General features: G+C 37.5%; 2 protein-coding genes and 1 long non-coding RNA gene across 3 annotated transcripts in view; 2 read left to right on the forward strand and 1 right to left on the reverse strand.

Annotated features, from left to right (window-relative positions):
* LOC107718132 (protein Niban-like) overlaps positions 1-9,114 on the reverse strand; it is a 32,494-nt gene extending 23,380 nt beyond the window's left edge. The window contains exon 1 of the mRNA XM_016525111.1: positions 8,938-9,114. Within this exon, the coding sequence (XP_016380597.1) occupies positions 8,938-8,992 (55 nt within the window). The 5' untranslated portion in view covers positions 8,993-9,114. The remainder of the gene's footprint in view (positions 1-8,937) is intronic.
* LOC107718135 (uncharacterized) overlaps positions 6,516-23,712 on the forward strand; it is a 21,764-nt gene continuing 4,567 nt past the window's right edge. Inside the window, exons 1-2 of the long non-coding RNA XR_001637388.1 lie at positions 6,516-6,528; positions 9,216-9,221. This is a non-coding gene — a long non-coding RNA (uncharacterized LOC107718135). The remainder of the gene's footprint in view (positions 6,529-9,215; positions 9,222-23,712) is intronic.
* LOC107718134 (E3 ubiquitin-protein ligase RING2) lies at positions 10,648-15,240 on the forward strand. The gene is made up of 7 exons (XM_016525112.1): positions 10,648-10,879; positions 12,015-12,127; positions 12,292-12,452; positions 13,402-13,617; positions 13,890-14,162; positions 14,291-14,462; positions 14,973-15,240. The coding sequence occupies exons 2-7, from the start codon at positions 12,041-12,043 to the stop codon at positions 15,072-15,074; spliced, it is 1,011 nt and encodes a 336-aa protein (XP_016380598.1). The 5' UTR covers positions 10,648-10,879; positions 12,015-12,040; the 3' UTR covers positions 15,075-15,240.

Raw genomic sequence — 23,712 nt, forward strand, 5'->3', positions numbered from 1 at the left:
ACGGTTTAATATTGTTTAATATTATTGAAAGTTTAATACATTTTAAAATGTTATTAATATATTCATGCCAAAGCTGAATTTTCAGCATCATTACTTCAGTCTTCAGTATCACATGATCCTTCAGAAATCATTCTAATGTGTTGATTTGGTGATTAATAAACATTTCTTCTTTTCAGGATTTTTTTTGTTTTCATTTTATTCATTTTTTTTATTTTGATGAATAGAACGTTCAAAAGCAAATAATTTAATTGAAATGGAAATCTTTTGAAACATTATAAATGTCTTAAAGGGATAGTTCACCCAAAAATGAAAACTCTGTCATTAATTACTCACCCTCATGTCGTTCCAAACCTGTAAGACCTTCGTTCAACTTCATAACATTATGGTTGAACCACTGATGTCATATGGACTATTTTAACAATGTCCTTTTAACCTTTCTGGGCCATAAAACAGGGTCAGAAAGCTCTTGGATTTCATAAAAAACATCTTAATTTGTGTTCCGAAGATGAACGAAGGTCTTACAGGTTTGGAACGACATGAGGGTGAGTAATTAATGACAGAATTTTCATTTTTGGGTGAACTATCCCTTTAATGTCACTTTTGATCAATTTAATGGTTGCTGAACAAAAGTATTAATTTCTTGCAAGAAAAGAAAAAGAAAAACAATCTTACTGACACCAAACTATATATATATATCAATGTCAACATAGACAAACAACAGATAAGGGGGCAGATGGTCACTGATAAACAGCATTTGAAATGCATTGTGTCCAGTGATGAGTTAAGCAGATCTGTGGGTCTCCCTAGGCAATTCATAAATACAGAGTGTTTTCTCAACTGTTTTGCAGACTATTGCACATCTGTACTATAACTTTGGTCTTAAACTTCCTTCATCTCCCCACACACACACACAGAGTTTTAAAAGCAGAGTTTTTAAATAGCCCCCGTCTCCAGTTTCGCCCCTGATCACTGGTATCCTGACAGAGAATGGTGTCTGGGACTTTAGTTTTGTTGTTTTATATGTCCCTTATCCTTTGCTGTACATATGTGTGTTCCCTTGATGCAGGAAAGAGGAGGGTGATAGAAAGATGTGAAATCCCTTAAAGACAACACAAACTATGATTCTGAAAAAACATATCAAACACACAATCATGCCACCCAAAGCTTAGTGAAAAAAGGAACAAAGCATCTACATGGTATGTGTTATTTGTGAAGTGAGGTCATTTCCTGCTAACTGTGCTGCTATCTTCCGTGGCAGCTGTGAAATCAAGCGAAAGGTTCAATACAAACGTTACACCTCAGCTGAGGCCAAAGATTTAATCTACCATCTGAAACTGAAAATGGAAAGAATAGTGCTTTGCATTCCCTGTATATACAGTCCTCACAATGGGACTGGAAAAAGGTTTTTCTCTATGAACATATTTCAAAATGTCCTACATTTCATAGCTGACAGCATGAGATGCTGCCAAAACATGACATTTATGAAGTGGAACAACCAACAGATAAAAATGACAGTACGATGCAGAATTTATAAGTAAATTGAGTGTTTGCATTGAACTGCTGCTTTCTCTGTGCGATGAAACTACAACGTTTTTCAGTAAAAGTATCTCTGAAAGTTGAAAATATAATCCTAAGTAAAAGATGTAGGATATATTTCTAGCTCATTACTCTTAAAAAAATAAAGGTTCTTTATTGGCATTGATGGTTCCATGAAAAATCTTTAACATTAATGGAAACTTTCCATTTCACAAAAGGTTTTTAGTTGGAAAGGTTCTTTAGTTTATTATAGTTTTCTTTACACTATGATGTAAAATGGTCATTTTAAGAACTGATCACTGAAAAGTTCTTTGGGGAACCCAAAATGGTTCTTTGGCACTGCTGTGAAAACCCCCTTTTGGAACTTTTAGTTTTATAAGTGTGGCTCAAATACTGTAGCTTGCAATACAATTTCAGGCAGCCAACTAATTACGTTTTATTGTCTTGTTTTACGGCACTTTACAATGTTTTACAGGCGACACCACTTGTCTAACTCTTGTTGATGTTGACTTATAAGTCCAGTGGTTTGGATGGCCAGCTGAGAAGAGCCTGCTTTTCCCATCGCCTCTTGGCCTGCAGAAGAGATCTGTAGCCTGAAACGCCCAATGAGGGAGACAGGCAGCTCCATAACTAACATATCAGATAGGAATGCTCTCCTTCTCTCTCTCAGTTGTCCCTCCAGTCCAAACTGAAAAATTGCATGTGGTTCAGCAAATGTGAGAAGTTCTTGTAGGAGCTACATTATTCTGTCAGTGTGGGCTTATGAGGGAGGTTCTTTCGACCATTAATAGTTTTGAATCCAAACTGTAATGTGGCAAGCTGATCACTCAAGTAATACATACAAGTCTGAGGACACAGCGGAAATCTGGGATAGAAAATCTGATTTAAACAGAAATGTATGAAGTATTAGGATTCTGATGTAAAATGAAGAAGAAAATATTTATCTAAACAAATTTTAGATATTGGTCTTGTGACATTGGTCTTGTGAACTCCATTGTACAGCAGATGTTCTTCTGCTAAAGCTCAAGATGTTCTTTGGATCTTCTCAAATCATGTTGTAGAACATGATCATCAACTTTTAAACAAACTTGTGGAATTCATGCAGCTTAGGTGCTCAGAATGAAAATTCTGTCATTAATTATTCACCCTTATGTCGTTCCAAACCCGTAAGACCGAGAATATTTTCTGTGCACACAAAAAAAAAAAAAACGACTTTATTCATCAATTTCTTCTCTTCTGTGTCAGTATTCAATGCGTGTTCACAAGAGTACCACAACGCATACGTGTGATGCTGCTGACGCAGGAGCTGCGTTCTGACGTAGAAACCGGATGCTCTGCACCTTGTTTATAAGCAGAGGATTGCACACGTATGCGTCGATGTCCTTTCTACCTTTCTGGGCTTTGAACGTGGTTGCGTTGATGTCTATGCAGGGTCAGAAAGAAATATCTTATCAAAAATATCTTAATTTGAGTCTGAAGATGCACGGTCTTACGGGTTTGGAACGACATGAGGGTGAGTAATTAATGACAGAATTTCCATTTTCCTTTAAACTGCCTCTCAGTGTTGAGTTGTTTGGTTTGGGATGAGGTCCCAAAATGAAGCTCTTCTCATGCCTTTAAAATCCAACTGATTCACTGACTGATACTCTTCCCAACAGCATAAACACACCCAAAAACACATTTTCAAAACCTCTTAAACCTCTTGTTCCACACTGTATGCGCAATTTATGATTTTCACCTGGATGATAACACACTTTTATATTTAGACTGAAGGAAGGATCTGAGCCAAAATGCCATAAAAACATGGGTGGGCTCTTTTGACTTATAAGTAACCATCAATAAGAAGGACTAATAAATAACCACTTAGCCACAGCCTAAAAAACAGCCTATAGAACCAAGAATACCTTACCGACCACCAAGCAACATCCTAGCAAACACCCTAACAAACGCCTAACTCACTCTAGCAATGCCCTAGTAACACCCTAGCAAACACCTAGAATGCCCTAGCAACCACTTACAACACCTTACCAACCACCTAGCAAACACCCTTAAAACCACATGAAACACCCTAGCAACCATCTAGCAAACACCCAGAACAACCAGAGCAACCATAGCACCACCCAAACAAACATTGTACAGACTACCTAAAACACCCTAGCAACCACATAGAACACCTTACCATCCACCTAGCAACACCCTAGCAAACACCCAGAACAACCAGAGCAACCACCTAAAATACCACCCAAGCAAACATCATAGAGACCACCTAAAACACCCTAGCAACCACCTAGAACACCTTACCAACCACCTAGCAACACCCAAGTAAACACCCTTAAAAAACTCAAACACCCTAGTAACCAACTCAACTCTCTACATTGCGAGTAAATCACTGGCATATGCAACTAAACCATGTCCACTCCCCCTAGAGCCCCACTGCGAGCTTTAAGTGAAGGGTAAGTCGCAAAGAACATAATGATGTGTAGCTCAGTTAGAAGGCAGAACGGCATGTTTCATTCAAGCGCTCAAACAACTGCATCAGGAAAGTGGATCCAGATTGCAGATTTGCACAATTATTTTCTAATACCAGAGCAGAGAATTTTGTGTATTTTGGTGTAATGAAATGTGTTTATGTGGTTTAAGGTTAAAAAAACACATTATTTTCCAAATACTGTACATTATTGTTTCTCCTCTATGCCCCGCCTTTCTGAAACGCGTTGATTTTTACAAAGCTCATCGTTCTAAAAAAGTGAGGTGTGCTCTGATTGGCCAGCTATCCAGTGCATTGTGATTGAACGCTACTCTACACTGCTCAAAACTAGCGTTTGAATCATCAGTGACAAATTCTTTAAATATGAAAACATACTTACAGGCTGTAAGTCAGAACAGCCGGCATTGTAGTCTACTCTCCCAGGATCAGGAAACAGTCCTCCGTAAAATGCGCTGGACACATCTGAATATTTGAGTTGAACTGTTCTGGAACAGTGTTGTAAATACAACTTAACCACTGATTTCTAGTCGTGTCCTCTTTTGAAACACAGCGTCTCCACGAAATGGCAGCGGCGGCAGCAACAGTACTACAGCGAGAATCAAAGTTACGCCTTCTTTCTTAGCGTGAACATTTGGGCGGTGTTATGCAAATCTTCCCACACAGTGACGTAGACATGTGGGGGCATGTTTAAACAAGGCGTTTTAGGTAGGTGTGGACGAGTCTTAACTTTTAAATAGAATATTTCTTTGGGTTTGAGACTTTAGTCTTTGCAACTTTAGGGATCTTATCTATTCACGAACAGCTTGTAACACTCCAAAGAGAAAGGAAAACTTGAAATCGCATCATATGACCCCTTTAAAAAGGCAAGAGGACAAGGAACAGAGAATGATTGTGTCATCTGATTCCTTTTAGAAGAATTTGCCCAAGTTGAATAAGACACCTCAGCAAGGTGCCATAAAACTCAGTGGGCACAGATGGCGGCTTAAAACTGTGCTGAGAGCATCAGAATACAAGATATGCTTGAAGTAGTGCCGTCACTGAATGTGGACTGATAATCTTCTTATGGCATAGTCAGCTTCAAAAAAAAGAATTTTCTATGAAAATAATCTGAATATCAGTTCATGTGATGACTAAACAGCAACACAAACTGGATTCCAACTGCATTTCATCAGCATTACTTCACCTATTAATCTGGTGAACACAAGTCACACTCAAGTTTTAACAGTGGTATTATGCTAAATCTCTTTAGTATGTGACTAATAAATTAACTTTATTATAGGATGTAATTCTAGGTTATTAGGATGCCATTCTAAATGTAAAATTATCTGGTCAAATAAAATGATGCACTGATTTAACTGTTTTTTTTATATATTATAAGCTTATATCTTACAATTGAATTTTTTCTCAGAATTGCAAGTTTACATCTCACAATTTTGACTTTTTTCTTGTAACTCTGAGTTTACACCTCTCAATTCTGACTTTTTTCTCAAAATTATAAAAATTATTCTAAATTTATAAACTATGAATTAACTTTTTTTATGTGATGGCGAAAATAAACTTCCATATATATATATATATATATATATATATATATGGGTCACTTTATAGCATATGAAAGAGAGACCAGAGCACATCAGGCCCCTCTCAGCTAAATCAATCCTAGTTAGTGCCAAAAACCCATGACATCATTTAGGAGTTTAGTGGCGGAGGGAGTGGTGAATAGCGCATCATAATTAAGGACACATTCTGTGCAGCTTTTATATGCTGGAGCTGTTTAGATTTTTACCATCTTTTACGTCAGCCCACACCCCTGTACTGCTTTATGTCTATTCTTTATGTTTTCGTTTACATGACGACTGTTTAATGGCATGCAATTAACTGTTATGAGACAAAAAACAAATGTAATCAAACCATAGACAGCATTCTAACGACAGCACAAACCCTGGAGTGATCCTGGAGTCCTCATTTAAACTGTGTGTGTATACATTGGACAGCACTAGGCAAATACATGCCAGGGCCCAAAAACAAAAAAAGCCAAGAGGACGTGGCAAATAACTTGAGTTTTTGGAGCACAAGGGCGGTATTCACTCCAAGACTGAAGCCCTTTCTGTTTCAGTTTATAACCCAGACTCTTATTCTGCTAATAGTTTACTAGCTGAACCACACGAATGTGATGTCACAATGTCAGGTATTATAATTAGTGTGTCATTCTCCTTTGATCATAATATAATACATTTTATCTGTCCACTTGTATTAGGCGCCCTTAGTATCACTGCAACTGGGGACATTATAATTCCTATAACTACTATGTGCAATTTATTAAATTACACTCCCATGAAATGCACTTTTAAACTTATAAACCAAAGCTCCCATGCAAAGTACTTTAACTTATGCAGAATTTAGGCAATGCAACCTTTTTATCCAGCATTCATATTACTTTAAGTCAGCAAAAAAATGGGGGTAAATATTCAGCTGAAAAGACTGAACAATAAAGAGAAGTGAATGTTGGAATGAGTTTCCACTCTGGTCCAATACTTCCTGTTCACTGCTGGCCAGATGAAATAAGAGCAAAACAATCCCCATTATGCAGGAACAGCTGTGCTCCCCATCAGGGGAAGGAAACCCATTCTCTACAGTATATGCGCTCAGAATGTGTGACATTCCAGTGAAATCACATACACACTTCAGTGCATTCACAAAGGTAGTATATCAGTGATTCTGAGAGTGCTGCAAAGGAGCAGTGGAATGCATACCTGAATATGAATATGAAAAAAAAAGGAAATTGTGGTAATACTTACATTACTGTCTCCATGTCATACACATTAGAAGGTCCCACTTTATATTAACTTTCTTTAACTGCCACACTTAAATAAGTGTTAAAGGTACAATGTGTTTATTGTGTTTATGCTACAGTATATTGCAAAACACTTTTCAGGTGGGATACAGGTAAGATTAGGGAGAGGATTCATGGTATGGTTAGGTTTAATAGTGAGTTAAGGTAGAGTCAACAGTGTAATTATGTGATTACAGAGATGTAATAACATGCAGGTATTTTTAAATGTAAGTGCAATGTAAAAACATGTATAGGTATGTACACAATAAATGCATTGTATGTCATGCCATAGTAGTTCCTGACACTTATATATAAAGGGGGCCCTAAGTTACTAAATTTGCACCTATGGCTAAATAAAAATTTTTGCTTATATTTAATACAACTGTTGCTTATGTGATATTTCTTAAATATTAAAGGAACAGTTCAGCCAAAAATGAAAATTTGCTCAAATTTACTCACCTTCAGGCTAACCAAGATGTGGATTAGTTTATTTTCTTCATCGGAAAAGATATGAAGATATTTTGCATTACATCACTTGCTCACCAATGGATCCTCTGCAGTGAATGGGTGCCGTCAGAATGAGAGTTCAAACAGCTGATAAAAACATCACAATTATCCATAAGTAATGCACACAACCCCAGTCCATCAAATAACGTTTTGTGAAGTGAAAATCTTTTCTTGTTTTATAAGAAATAAATCTATCATTAAGGCGTTTTAACTGGAAACCATTGCTTCTGGCCAAAATACGAGTCCATAATATGAGTCCATCCACCAACATATATGTTTAGTACTGTTTTGGACTGTTTTCGCTTGTATATAGTGCTTGATCTGTGTATATTTCTTTCCTGATCCAAGACAACTTTTTTTCAGACAAGGCAACTTTTTCACTTGAGAATGCAATATTATGCTTAGAGGACTCGTATTTTAGCCAGATGCAACATTTTGATGTTAAAAACATTAATGATGTTAATGATGGATTTGTGTGTTACAGTTTTCCTCCTCACAAGACGTTGAACATTTGTAGACATGGTTTTATCAGCTGTTTGGACTCTCATTCTGACGGCACCCATTCACTGCAGAGGACCTACTGGTAAACAAGTGATGAAATTTCTCCAATTCTTTCCGCTGAAGAAACAAACTCCTCTACATCTTGGATAGCCTACATAAACTTTCAGGAAATTTCCATTTTTGGAAACTATTGTTTTATTTAACCTGTATCATTACAACAAGGTTGACAAAATGATAATAAAGTGCATGGTTCATTATTCAGTATTTGACGTGATGTGTAGCCAAGTATGGTGTCCCATGCTCAGAATATGTGCTCTGCATTTAACCCATCCAAGTGCACACATACAGCAGTGAGTAGCGAACATACACACACACACCCCCGGGAGCAGTGGAATCCATTTTTTTGTTGGGACGCCCGGGGAGCAGTTGGGGGTTCAGTGGGGTCTCACCTCAGTCATGGTATTGAAGGTGGGAGAGAGCGCTGTACATTCACTCCTCCCACCTACAATCCCTGCCAGTACAGAGACTCGAACCCCCCACCTTTGAGTTACAAGTCTGACTCTCTAACCATTAGGCCACAACTGCCCCATTTATTTATGTAAATGCACAGCAGAGTGACTATGTAAACAACATGGAAATATTAAACAGCTATTGCATGACGATCAGCTGCGGGTTGACTGATCATACGTGGGGTTAAAGGTGTGGTGGGCCTTTGGTAGGTTTGGGTGGGTGTGCACTCTGCATCAAACTGTATAACATAAACTGATGACATTTCCTGCACTGCAGTAGTTCTCAAACGCATGTTTGATGTGTTTATTAAAGTTATTATTAGTTAAGGTTATTCTTGGAATTGAATTGCCTGCAATAACTTATATATTGACATAATAATTTAGTGGTTAGACGCTGAATTTGACTTCAAAAAATAATGCAAGAAATTTGTGGAAAAGGAAAAAAGAAGAGAGAGAAAGTCCCATTTAATTAGGCTATACTCAACTTATTAGTCTCAGCACTGGACATACGATGCAATCGTTAGTTCCACAGACTTTATAGTATTAGATGGAAGCCCGTTTACCTCGTATGTAGCTTATTTTACTCTCGTCCAACAGACTGGATGAGGATGCTCCCATTGTGCAGCGTGGTTTGTCGCGGCGGTCCCGAGCGGAGGCTTTTTCCCGTTTGTCCGATTCGGTTTTGAAGCGCAGCGGCTAGTTTGACTGTCAGATAATGCCGAGCGCAAATAAACTGTGACTCAAGCATCTCAAACTTCCTCAAACTGCAGCGCCGCCCGCTTATCCTCTCAGCTCTGTCAACATCTGTCAACAGGCAGCTTTGGCCATTTTTATAGAGTAGCCTAATGTTTTGACGTTAGACTGCCTTGTTACTTTATTAATGTATTTACGGATATTTGCAATATAGCCTACACCTCTTTGTATATCACCGCGAAAAAAAGTTATTTTGAGAAACTTTATATAAAAAGACAGTAGGCCTATTAACCGTTTGCCAAGATATGGCATAAAAATGGTTTATTTGAAAAGTATTAGAATGTAGAGCAGAACTTACGTAGTTTATAATTGTTTTAATCAGCCTAGGTATTCTAGGGATCGTCTACAAAGTGCAAAACGAAGAAAATAAACGTGGGGTGCGTCCTCTGGTTGGAATTAGCCTACTCATAATTTAAAAAAAAAAAGAACAGTAAGATGCGCACAAAGAAGACGCAAAGTTTTACACATGTATTTTGTGTGTTGCTATTCAGAATGAATCCTGTTTAATAAATAAATAAATGAATGAATGAATGAATGAATGAAGTTTACAAGTTATAAGGGATGTGACGCTTATGTTATACTCTACTCCCCCCTAGTGGCAAACTTTGTGTTACTCTCAATGCTAAAAAAATATTTCATCTCCATGGTGTTTTGTGTTTGGAAACCCTTTTCTATGGAACGATTTTCCGGACAATTTTCAAATAGAATAGCAAATTGTATTTTCAATTGCGTTTTCAATATGTGGACGCATAAATTGTGACATAATCCAAATGCAATTGCAAATCCTGCATTACCGTTTGCATTTTCGCTTTCGCGAACGCACAGTGACTTTTGCTATTCTATTTGAAAATTGTCCGGAATATCGTTCCATACTTTTCCGCCACATAAGAAAAAATGTTTTGGTAAATCATGATGACATAACATTTTGAATTTTTATCCCATAATTATGACTTACCTCATATTTTGACTTCGATATAACTGTTTAGTCATAATTTCAATTTTTATATCATATAAGTATGCTACCTCATAATTTAGACTCTTTATTTCATAACTTTATTCAATTTTGTCATAATTTTGACAGGTATTTAGATTTTATTTTTTGTCATAATTTTGACTTTTAACTGCTTTAATTATCCTATGATATATCTCATAATTTTGACTTAGCATCTCATGTTTGACTTTTATGTCAAAATATATTTTTTTTTACCAAAACATGTTTGTTTGTTAGTTTGTTTTATTTCTTTTATGTGGCGAAAATGGATTTCCATTTTGTTCTACCTTAAACGCTAGTCAAATAAACCTTAAGTTTTTTTTTTCTAGGATGATCAGGTTAAACCATCAACACAATGCTATCGGCCCGTCCAAGCCACTTTAATAAGACCATCTGTGGTGCATTCATCTTGGGGAAACACTTTGGACAGGTGTCTAGTCCATCAAAGAGCAAGCATACATACATACATACACAGAATTACAACGGCTGTAGTCTTTTCAATTTTCTTTCAACATTATCATATTTAAATATTAACTTGTAACAAAGCTGAACATGACGTGTAGTTTATGCAACTGAACTGAAAGAAAGAAAAAACTATGCCCCACATGTCTTTTTGCACACTGAAGTGTTAACAAGCGTCAACCGTTAACAACTGAAAAGATAATACTACATTTCCCAGAGTTCATTTAGGCCCACTGAATCCGCCATATTGAGCTCGGCAGAACGCGCTGGCAGGGAGAGAGTGTTCATAACATTGAGATGTAAGTATGTAAACAGCTGCGTTTTTGCAGAAATAGATGCTTTGTTGTTGTCGAAGTTGACGTTTACATTGGCGCAAAGGGTATTATATGTTACAAGCTTCGCCGACAATGTCTTCATAATTGATTTAAAGGAGCCTGTAAATACAGCATCTGGATTAGCAGAGAGAGTTAGCCGTTAGCTCTACGTTTTCATGACAGCGCAGGAGATAAAACCTTTCCGCCTTTTTTTTTCTCTCCCGTTTATTTTGCTTTAATAACTGTCCGTTGCTGGAGAGCAGGCACTGTCATGCAGTAGACGCGTTGTACGTGTAGGCAGATGCTTTGTGTATTCATTGACACAAAGAGTTAGAAGTGCCTTCAGGAGCTAATTTTAGTCTGCTAGCTCTGCGTTGTTAGACAGATTCATCGTTTATTATAGCATGATGACCTAAAAAATAAACAAAACAAAAATGCAAAGTTTATGACTAAAGTAAACATGATAGAGGCTAAATTGACTTAATGAAGTGGCATCTTTCAGTTTAAACCAACGGCAACAGACCATAACATCCCTCAGATGTCAGTTGTTGTCAGTTGATGCTGTCTTTGTCCAAAACAATGCTATTTGAAAATTATGTTTTGTGTAAATTCTAAATAGAAAATATTTAATGATGTATGAATTTTGACATTAAACACACAATAATCGTTTTGTTTTGAGTTAGTATCTCACCAAAACTATATAGTATAGTATACTATATAATATAAGTGACGTGACATGTGGCCAAGTATGGTGACCCATACTTCGTTGGTGCACGAAGTATACATAGTGCTCTGCATTTATCCCATCCAAAGTGCACACACACATCGTGAACACACACCCGGAGCAGTGGGCAGCCATTTTTGCTGCGGTGCCCGGGGAGCAGTTAGGGGTTCGGTGCCTTGCTCAAGGGCACCTCAGTCATGGTATTGAAGGTGGGAGAGGGCGCTGTACATTCACTCCCCCCACCTACAATCCCTACCGGTACGAGACTCGAACCCGCAACCTTTGGGTTACGAGTCCGACTCTCTAACCATTAGGCCACGGCTTCCCCTAAATATAGTAGATTTTGATATTCGTTTCTGCACATCATGTCAATACTGTTCACTCTGTTTTTCACAGAGGTGAAGGACACACAGTGTATAAAGATGACACAAACGGTCCAGACGAATGGGATTCAACCCCTCAGTAAAACCTGGGAGCTTAGTCTCTATGAATTACAGAGAACCCCACAGGTAAGAAAATTCATTTACCAGTTATTGTCCACAATTGATACGTTCAGATTTTTCAAGTGCCATTCTGACTGTATCTTAGTGAAACCCTGTCGAGAGATGGTTCTTGGATATGTGGTTTAGTGTCAGACCCTCAATGCAGCTTCTGTGGTGTTGTGATCCCATAGGAGGCCATCACGGATGGTCTGGAGATCGCCGTGTCCCCACGCAGCTTGCACAGTGAGCTCATGTGTCCTATCTGCCTGGACATGCTGAAGAACACCATGACCACCAAGGAGTGCCTGCACCGCTTCTGTGCCGACTGCATCATCACTGCGCTCAGATCGGGGTGGGTTTGTGTTATATGTTACATGTTTTCTTTGTGATGTGAAAGAATACAAGATAGTATCACTGGATTTTTTTCCCCCAGGTGTGATATGATTGTAATAAGATATGAAATAAAGACCAAATCAAAATTGCAAATTCTTTTATGGAATACATTCCATAAAAAATTAATATTTTATGGAATATTGCAGTGTATATTATATGTGATTTATTTGTTCACATCATTTTTTTCAGTCCTTTAATCTTTGATCCTTAAAGGGTTAGTTCACCCAAAAATGAAAATTAGGCTGTGTTTTACTCACCCCCGAGGCATCCTAGGTGTATATGACTTTCTTCTTTCAGACGAATCCAGTCGGAGTTATATTGAAAATTGTCCTGGCTGTTACAAGCTCTATCATTGCAGGCAGCAGGTGTTGCAGTGCTTCAGTCCAAAAGAAGTGAAATAAAAAGCGCCCATCCATAAAAAAAAAAAGTGCTGGAGCTGCTTCAGTGTACAACTGTTGGCGCAAGCTACATTAAAGTGATTATTACGTTTTGAATATGGATATTTGTCTTACAAAAACGCATCGATTCGCTACAGGAGGACTTTGTTCACGCCTCGGAGCCGTGTGAGATTTTTTTTTATTTTTTATGGATGGGTGCTTTTTATTTCACTTCTTTTGGACTGAAGCACTGCAACACCTGCTGACTGCAATGATAGAGCTTGGAATAGCCAGGACAATTTTTTAATATAACTCCGACTGGATTCGTCTGAAAGAAGAAAGTCATATACACCTAGGATGCCTCTGGGGTGAGTAAAACACAGCCTAATTTTCATTTTTGGGTGAACTAACCCTTTAAATCTTTAATTTTTTTTCTCATTCGAGAAGCCTTTTCACCCACATATGTCACAATAGAGAAGAAAAGATGCTCACAATTTCTGTTTCATGCCTTTTTTGACTGTATCTTCACAGGAATAAGGAGTGTCCAACATGCAGGAAGAAGCTGGTGTCTAAGCGCTCCCTCCGTCCAGACCCCAACTTTGACGCCCTGATCAGTAAGATCTACCCCAGCAGAGATGAGTATGAAGCCCATCAGGAGAGAGTGTTGGCCCGCATCAGCAAGCACAACAACCAGCAGGCGCTCAGCCACAGTATTGAGGAGGGCCTAAAAATCCAGGCCATGAACAGGTTAGATGTCTGATATAAATCCATGTGGAAAATATGTTTTCTTGTATTTACGTTTATTCATGTTTAGTGTTATTATATCTCTTATCTATGGCTGTCATGTGCTGAAATCAGTTGTAACTTGACAGGATTTTGAATGCTAGATTTTTACTCTTTCTTTTGTCATTTCTGTCACTTTTTGTGGACGGAATGTTAATTTTGCTGGGGGTTTTTTTTTCTTCGTCATCTGCTCTTGCTACTATGTTCCCCCCGTTCCACCACCATGGGCTCTGTAGACTGCAGCGGGGGAAGAAGCACCAGATTGAAAATGGCAGCGGGGCAGAGGACAATGGGGACAGTTCACACTGCAGCAATGCATCAGTTCACAGTAACCAAGAGGCCGGACCCAGCATCAAACGAACCAAAACCTCAGACGATTCTGGACTGGACATGGACAATGCCACAGAGAACGGAGGAGGAGACATGGCAATGGACGGGGCCAGCGAGATTGAGCTGGTGTTCCGCCCTCACCCGACGCTAATGGAGAAAGAAGACGCCACGCAGACAAGGTGAGCCAGTTCTGTTTCAGTTAGTTTTGCTTAACCAATTTAGCATCATTTTAGCTTTGTGTTTTAAACCAGTTTCTTTGGTTCATTTTGTTATTTAGTCTTAATTTAAATGTGGAATTTGTTACCAGGTACATTAAGACTTCGGGGAACGCCACAGTGGACCACCTCTCCAAATACTTGGCTGTCAGACTGGCTTTGGAGGAAATGCGCAAAAACGGAGAGGCAAGTCCCATCAACGTAGAGGCAGCCAGCGAAAAACAGTACACCATCTACATCCCTACCGCAAACAACCAGTTCACGGTAAGTTTGGTGCCGCTTCATCTAGGGCTGCACAATATGGTCAAACAATCATATTCTGATCATTTGGACAAAGATTGTGATATGATAAACATTTAGCATCTCATACTTCTACTTGGATGCCACACCATTTTCAACCAAGCTTCACCAAGCTTATCAATTTTGCATTGCTTTCAAGCCAAAAATATTTAGATCTCCTGTCAAAAGAAGGAAAAACTAAAATATATGAACAAAGTTTTTGAAGAATCTTTAACATCCATGGAATTGTTCCCATTTCACAAATGGACCTTTATAGAGGAAAAAGATTCTTTAGATTATTCAAATATTCTTCACACGAAGAAAAATGGTTCTTCTAATATTTGAGTAAAAGGTTCTTTGGGGAACAAAAAAAGTTTTTTATATGCACATGCATACAGATGTGACATCACATGAACTAAGACTCCTATTCCTGTAAACTGGTGATTGTCATGCATATATTTCTTCAGTATGACAGTGGCCATTTTTCCATCACAGGTCCTGAATGGCTCTTTCTCTCTAGAGCTGGTGAGCGAGAAGTACTGGAAAGTCAACAAGCCCATGGAGTTGTACTTTGCTCCAACGAAGGAGCACAAATAAATCCAGTGAGCCTGACCCAGGACAGAATGTGAAGGTTCATCCTCTCTTCTCTCTCCCTGTTTCTTTGTCTTTCTCTCACTGTTCCTCCTCATTTGGAGTATACTAGTCTCTGGAGCCCCAGCTCCTCAATAACTGTGGCTGCTTTGATTTGAATTTTTTTATTGTCTTTTTGTATGGGAACGAGACCAGGGTTGATCATTGGGAGTGGGGTGGGAGGGCCATGGAAGTCAAACCAGTGTGAATTCGTTCCCCCCCTTCAGTTGACACAATCATTTCATTGTTACATGTTGAGTCCTTTTTGAGTCAAGAGGACTCCGATATTGCCTTCAACAAGCCAAAATTTCAGTCTACAAAATGGATATTGCATCCGTAACACCATGAGGAAATCACACTGAGTGCTTCATGAGAGACTCTGTCAGAACGTGGCTTTCGTAGCCAATGGCGCTGTCCTTTAATATTAGACTTGACCAATGACATTCGCAGAGCTGTAAGAAATTTTAAGTGCATTTTCAGACACACCACTCCTGTAGCAGCAACATTTGTTCACTAACATGACTGCATCTTGCCAGTACAATGTACCAGTACAATGTGATGGCTTAGTTCACATGACACTGTCATGTCACTAGTCTGTACTACTATGTTGGTCGTCAGATGTTTCGGAGATTGTACATACCTACATCACTTTATAGAATAATTACCTGGAAAAATGTATATTGACAACATTGTTACAGTTATTACAGTACCGTTTCATAAAAACGTAAGTTGGCAGTTGTATATTTGGGACCCAGTTTTTAATAGTTTCATAGACGCTTCATCTAAGACAAGGAAAACTTTTTTAGAGCATGAAGTAATTTTAGTTTGACTTCCTTGGCATACATTTGAGTTCATGTTGTTGTTTGGGGAAAAAAAATGTATACAGCATTCTTTGTTTGGAAAATAAATAAAAAATGTATGCAAATGCTAGTCACACTTTGTGTCATTTAAAAAATGTATAGTGGAGTAGCAACAACACAATTCCAGCAGATGGCGCTAGTGCTTCAGTTCTTTTAAGGCTATGGTCAGTGATACGCTATAAATGTTATGGAATATAATAATGGTTGTCATGGTGTAAAGACATGCCACAATATAAATAAGTGATTAACTTAAAAAAAAATGTACGGTAAGTAAGACCAATACAGTTTTTAAAATTCTGGCCGATACGATAAGCCAATAATTATGATACTATTTTGTCTTAAAATAAAATAAAGACCAAAATAAGTTAATTAAGGCATCACAGCATTATAAAGTACAGCATGAAAATGGATATTAACTTTGAGATTTGCAAAGTAATTTTTTTTTTTAAAGATTAGTGATTATAGCATAGGTCAGGGATCCTCAAATCTGGCCCACGAGATCCACTTTCCTGCAGAGTTTAGCTGTAACCCTAATCGAGAACACCTGAGCATGCTAATCAATGTCTTCAGGATCATTAGAAAATCACAGGTAGGTGAGTTTGATCAGGGTTGGAGCTAAACTCTGCAGCGCTTTGGCCCTCCAGGGCAAGATTTGAGGAACCCTGGCATAGGTAATCGAATGTGAAGATAGGGGAAATAAAAAAAAATACATTTTACAATATATTACACTAGTTGTTTTATTGTAATATTTCACAATAATACCGTTTTTATTGTGCTTTCCTTGGTGAGCAAAAGACAGAGGGCCTCATTTTTAAAACGTGCGTACGCACACTCTACGATCAAATCTGTGCGTACGCACGTTTTAAAAATGAGGCCTTCTGTCTTTTGCTCACCAAAAATCCACGGCAACGTTCATATTTATAAAAACGGTCTTTGACGTGGAAAAGAGCTTAGCGCCACGTCAGGGTCTGAGCAGACGTACGCACTTTTGTTTGCCCGAGTGCTGCAGGTTTTTGGAAATCTAAGCCATTCTTGCCGCTTGTAAAAGATTTGGACATTGTCAGGTGCTCTTTTATAAGTCAAGGACATTAATTAGACATTGTTTACAGGGCGGAGATCTGAAACTGTTCAGCTGCGCACAATTTCAAGATCATTGCAATTTATAGATTTCACATCTAAAAGAGAGGTGTACGCACGTTTTCTGTGCGTACGTTCGTTCTATGAATCACACGTACGCACTTTGAGAAATGATCGTAAAATCAAATTTAGGATTCTTTCTACGCAGTATTTTATAAATGAGGCCCAGAGAGAGAGAAACCATTTAAAAATCTTACAGACCCCAAACTATAATAAAAACTCTAATTTTAGCCAATAACTGTTATGCTACCACAATATTGTGGTATATACTGTCAGTAATGACTTATAAACTTACCTGTGAAACATAGAATGTTTCTTTTATTATTTATACAATGTTACATATATCAGGAAAGGTCTCACATTCATACTCCCCTGTACTCTGAGACAAAGAGGTAAAGCTGTCACTCGAACCTTAAAGGTACATATTAGTATATAAAGTGTACATATTAGTACCTTTTAGCTTTTGTACCTTAGGATACCACCCAGCTGACAGCTTTGTACCTTTTTTTTCTGAGTGTGATTGCTTCACCTCTAATGTATGAGTTCAGCAGATCTGAAGCTGAAGTTGTAACGAGGCCGCTGTAGTAGGTCGTGTAATCTGTGAAGATTAGTGAGAGCTTTTACAGTTCTGATGTAATCCCATGTCCAGTGATGTGCTAGTCTCGCCGTGTGATGCTCTGTAGCACTACTTATTTAAAAAGTTAGTGTAATGGCTGTTTATGCTCAAACATCAGTGTTTCTCTATCCTGCTCATAAGAGTCAATGCTGTGTTTTTCATAGTTCAGGTCATATATACGGCTCCACTAATGAAATGATGAGAGTGTTAAATGAATGATTAAACGCATTAAATGAAATGGAGAAATGCTGGTCTGAATCTGTTGATATTCAACCACAGGTTTGTTTTCTTTCAGTTAGGTCCATTGTGGCTGCATTTTTCCTCCTGTACATGATCTCCTTCCCTCTGTACGTTTGGCTTCCGCTTGTCATTCTTCTCTGTGGACTGGACTGTTGACACTATATGGGCCTTGTTGTGGTTTATTCTTCCACATTCTCCGCAAGTTCTTATAACACATGAATCATGATGCATGTGGCTTTTCATTTTCAAATACTTTGCATTTTACAGCCATCGGGCCTGGAGGGCAGTGGAACAACAAACTGATCTCTTTCTTACATGTTTTTCATTTCATATATTATAAATATAATAATCACACATTAAAAACAATCACTCTCACTTTTACTATTTGCAAACTGTGTATATTTGCATAATAAATCATGTGGTGCTGTGTATATTTTTATTATGCTTTATCGTGTATCAGAAAGAATCGGTGTTTGTTTAAACTCTCTCTTGCTTTATTTATCACAGCTGCCTTGTAACTTGAGGATCATAAATTAATTTAGTTAACCTTCTTGTGCACATATCTTCACCTCAAATAGTATTATAATAGTAATAACATTTTGTCTTTATGTTCCACAGTAGAATGTAAGCCATTCAGGTTTGGAACGAGAAGAGAGTGAGTAAATGATGACACAATGAGCATTTTTTGGGGGTCAGCTATTCCTTTAAGTATTTAAAAATGTATGAATATCACTGCATTAGTTATGAAAGTAAGGAACATTATTTAAAAGAAAGATAGTAATTACACTTTACACTAATTACACACATAATGGATAAATAAATAGATATACTGATCAATTATATGGACACTTTCTGGTCAGTTTAACATGTCAGTGAATGTGATGAACTCCATCTGGTTACCTGTGTGAACTGGACAAGAAATTATTTCTCACAGTCATTGAGATTTTATTTATTTATTTGGTCAAAACGGCTCAGGATGTCAAGTTCTGAGTATGAAAAACAAATCAATCCAAGTGATGCTAGATCTTGTTTTCTAATGCACTGAAATTCATATATTTGTGTGTCTTTGAGTACACCATATTCAGAAACATCAGTTGTATTGGTAACTCTTTACAATAAGGCCCCTTTAGTTAACATGAGTAATTAAATAATTGTTGTTAACGTTATTTAATACAAATTCATCTGTTAGTTTAAGTTGGTTTTAGGTCCATTAAATATTATTCACATATACAACTTTTGATTTTAATAATGTATGTTGAAATTAACATTACCAACATGATCAATAAGTGCTTTTGAAGTGTTGTTCATTGTTAGTGCATGTTAACTAATGTAGTTAACTAATATTAATCAATGTAAAGTGTTATCGTCATACCTGATTTACTGATTCACAAATCTCCGCCTTATCTTCTCTGTTCCTGTATCCTGTATAAGCTGTATGGACTGTGATACATTCCAAGCGGCCTATTAATATGACCTCAGGTGACCTGCCAGTCGTTTATATGTCAGGCCATGTGGTTCTTGTACAGTCAGAGTTTGTCTGTGTTGGGTCGTACATGTCCGTTCTGCACAGTTTGCTATGCGTCCATTCATAATGGATTTTACAGCCTCGCCATGAGGAGGCAGCTGACCCTCACTGCAGTCTCACAAATGTGTTTTTGCTAGTGCTCTCAGGGCAGTTTGAATCTCAGCGCGGTCGGGGTCATGGCAGGGGCCGCTAACACCCCGCTGACTTGAAAGGACCAAGAGCTGCAGCCTCCCACATCAAAGATGAGCCATGCATTTGTAAAAGCCCCTGAAAGTATATCTATATAACCTTAAGCACTGTGGAATTTTCACAGATCAAAAATGATCTCTGTGGACCCGTCAGGTTGATTTTTAAACCTATTTGACTCTTTTAACAATGTCAGAGGCATACAGGCATTCATTTTTGAGTAGTTGGCTTCTGGTCATGCTGTATATGTTTGCTTGTGTTGTTAGTTCTTCTGGTGCTCACAGAGTTGCAAGCATGAGATTAGAAAATCTATTAATATGCTGTTGATGTTCATTTTAAACTGTTCTGAGCTTTTAAACTGGTCAATAATCACTTGTCTTTACGTCACCAGCACTCGTAGTTTGATGTCTCCTGCCTCTCAATGGTTTGCAGATGGCAACATTAAAGGTGGGGTAAGCGATTTCTGGTAGCCAATGTTGACATTTGAAACCACCAAAACAAACACGCCCCTACCACAAAAGTGTCTCGCCCCTATTTTGATAGCTCCGCCCCACACATACGTACACAACCCACGATTAGTTCTGTGAAACAAAGCAAAACCAATGTTACACCGTGTATACACCGGACGCGAGCGGTGCGGCGCGACAAAATACTATAGAACTCATTATAATCAGTGATGCTGACTACACCATAGATATATATACTATGGCGTCCGATCGCAGGCCTTCCGCTCCTTGAGTTCTCTCCAGCGCTGGAAAGCTGATCCGATATTTACACGGGTCCTACTTCTTGCCTTATCGTAAGCCTTGTTTTGTTCCGCAGACAGTTTCCTCTTTTGTTTTTTATCCACCATCTCTATCTTTCTGTCGCTGGGCTCGGCTAATGTCCGTCATGTGCACTAAGCGCTCTCTCCTCCACATCATGAGTAGACACGCCCCTTACTGCTGATTGGCTACAAGTTTGTTTTGCTATTCGGCCCGAATCAGTTTTCGAAAGCGTTTTTGAAAAATCAGATATTCATGCTTTGACACACTGTGACAGAACAGGACCTGTATTCACTGTCTGTGATTAAAGCCTCCATACACACTGCCAAACTGCAAAGCAGACTCATGAGCGTCAGTTCTTTTGCAGTCAGAAAAGTTTTGTGCATTTTTTCTTTGCTTTCTCACATTTTTATTTCAGTTTTGCTCCAGCTTGGTAGCAACAGTTGTAGAGGGCCATTTCATTGTCCGCTCCAGCATAACAGTGCTCCTGCATGTAATGTTCCAGCATCCAGAGGAAAACCTTTAGTAAAAGAGTAGAAGCTACGGCAGCAAAGGGACAGATTACTATTCATGGTTATGAAATGACCAGTATTGTATTTGGGCGTCCGCATACTTTTGGCCATGTCTCATCTAATGTGCAGAATGATCATTTCGGGTCCTGGATGATGATTAATCAGTGCAACATTGGATAACACTTTATTTCAAGGACCGGTTCTCACTATTAACTGGTTGCTTATTAGCATACATATTACTAACATGTTGGCTGTTTATTAGTATTTACAAAGCACATATGTGACCCTGGACCACAAAACCAGTCATAAGTAGCACGGGTATGTTTGTAGCAATAGCCAAAAATACATCGTATGGGTCAAAATTATCGATTTTTCTTTTATGCCAAAAACCATTAGGATATTAAGTAAAGATCATGTTCCATGAAGATATTTTGTAAATTTCCTACCGTAAATATGTAAAAAATGTATTATCAATAGTAATATGCATTGCTAAGGATGTAATTTGGACAAATTAAAGGCGATTTTCTCAATATTTTGATTTTTTTACACCCTCAGATTCCAGATTTTCAAATAGTTGTATCTCAGCCAAATATTGTCCTAACAAACCATACATCAATGGAAAGCTTATTTATTCAGCTTTCAGATGACATATAAATCTCAATTTCAAAAAATTGACCCTTATGACTGGTTTTGTGGTCCAGGGTCATATATAAGAGCTCATATTAATGCCTTATTCTGCATGACCATATTTTAGATGCCTTAATCCTACCCCACACCTAAACTTTAGGAGTTTGTTCAGGGAAAACTCTTAGTTAATAGTGAATTTGTGTTCCCTATTCTAAAGTGTTACCCAATATTGCAGCTGTGCCACATTACATGATATAGCAATAGTATAGATTATATACTCAATCTAATATTAATATTTTAAAATAATTTACTATTTATATAATATAAAATACAATTTATTATTTATATTTATAATTCTTTACATTTATATTTGTATATAGCCTATATATCCCTCTCGACCTGATCTCCAGGAATTTCTGGGGAACTATTATGAATCTTAAATATTATATATAAATATAATAATGCATATATTATTAAATAAATAGATAAATAAATAAATACATAAAAAAATAAATAAATACATAAAAAGATATATCATGTCATCATTAGATGACATAAAATAATAATTTCATAAAATTAGAATTTAGTATATGGCGTGCATGGTTTTTGAGGACAAAAATGTGTATAATGACGTGGGTATTACAATGTAAGCATGGTTTATGAGGACATTTCTTGTGTCCTTGTAACCCAAATGGCTTCCAAAACTTACTAAACTGTGTGTTTTGAAATTCAAAAAATACCTGAGGTTTTCTGTGATGGTTATGTTTAGGGGTCGGGTTAAGGGATAGAAAATATGATTAGCTTGGTATAAAAATAATTATGCCCAAACCACATTACAAGTATGTGTGTGTGAATACACACAGATAGAGAGTATAATTTATAAAACATATCAAATACTAATATAGCATCTATGACCTCTGAAGTCATCCCGCTGATCTCATTTCAGTTTAAGTTCTTGTTTTTCTCTCAGCTTCTAGAAAAGGAACTTCAGGAAATGCTTCTTCACAGTCCATCTACACAACACTACTGATGAACTATTCTCTGTTGTAAACAAAATTCTGTTAACTATCTGATCCTCTGCATGCATCTGCTGCCATCTATCTTCAAAAAAATGTATCATGGACTGACTGTTTAGTTTATAACGTGTAAATGTTGTTGTTAAGGACATGCAAGCAGGTTCTTCATGTTTAAGCCACAAAACCTTCTTGTTGTTCAAAGAAGTGTCAGTCTGTTCTGAATTAAGCCTCCTCATCCAATGAGATAAAAGTACAAAATGTGCTGTGTGGTGACTGGTGCTCTGTATGTGAATGCTCTCCAACACTTTCTTGCTTTGTTTAGGGGGTGACAGAAACCCTTCAGCCAAATCTGAGCGCCTGGGCACCATGCCACCATTTGGGACAATTGTTGGTGTGCTGTTGCTACAAGGTATTGTGTGACTTCCTAAATCAGAGGAACGCTGTGTTTACTACAGATCACATGACAGCCTGAAGCTAATTCTCAAGCAGATCATGTACCACACGTATACAAAGTCCTTTTACAGCAATCTGAGAGCTTATCTTTACGTCTGTGCCGCTGTGTAGATGTGATTTATGACATACAGACACAAAAATGGCATATTTTCTAGCATAGCGTGAGGAATTTTGTCCTAATGTGATCTTTGTATTTTTTTTAACCTGTTACTTTCACATTTAAAGTAAAGTATTTATTGTTTGAGTCACGTATCATAAAAAGACAACTGAAAGAGTTCATGACTAACAGTTCAACAGAGTTCTATCACTCTGTGTGTTCTATTTAAAAAGGCATATTTAAAATATATTGGAAGTTTTCAGTCATTAAACAAAGAATATATTTCCTAATTCTAGTAAATGATTTTTTTAATACATACATTTAACTGGAAAAGAAGTTCTTTGGAATATTAATATATATAGGCCTATTGTATGTCCATGAAGGAAAGCATTCTTTTAGAGCAATAATCATGTCAGTTGTGAATATCAGAATCAGAAAGAGTTTTATTGCCAGGTATGTTTACACATATGAGGAATTTGTTTTGGTGACAGAAGCTTCCAAATAGTATAACAGTGACAAGACAAAACACAGATAATAAAAAGAATAAAAATGGGGAAAAAAACCTATATATA

Source organism: Sinocyclocheilus rhinocerous, unplaced genomic scaffold, assembly GCF_001515625.1.
Source record: "Sinocyclocheilus rhinocerous isolate Xijiao unplaced genomic scaffold, SAMN03320098_v1.1 scaffold480, whole genome shotgun sequence".
NCBI classification, from domain to species: Eukaryota; Metazoa; Chordata; class Actinopteri; order Cypriniformes; family Cyprinidae; genus Sinocyclocheilus; species Sinocyclocheilus rhinocerous.

Coding starts and splice junctions, on each gene's coding strand:
- LOC107718134 (XM_016525112.1), top strand. CDS start 12,041: ATGACACAAACGGTCCAGACGAATGGGATTCAACCCCTCAGTAAAACC. Junction 12,453..13,401: donor ATCACTGCGCTCAGATCGGG/GTGGGTTTGTGT, acceptor GTATCTTCACAG/GAATAAGGAGTGTCCAACAT. Junction 13,618..13,889: donor AAAATCCAGGCCATGAACAG/GTTAGATGTCTG, acceptor TGGGCTCTGTAG/ACTGCAGCGGGGGAAGAAGC.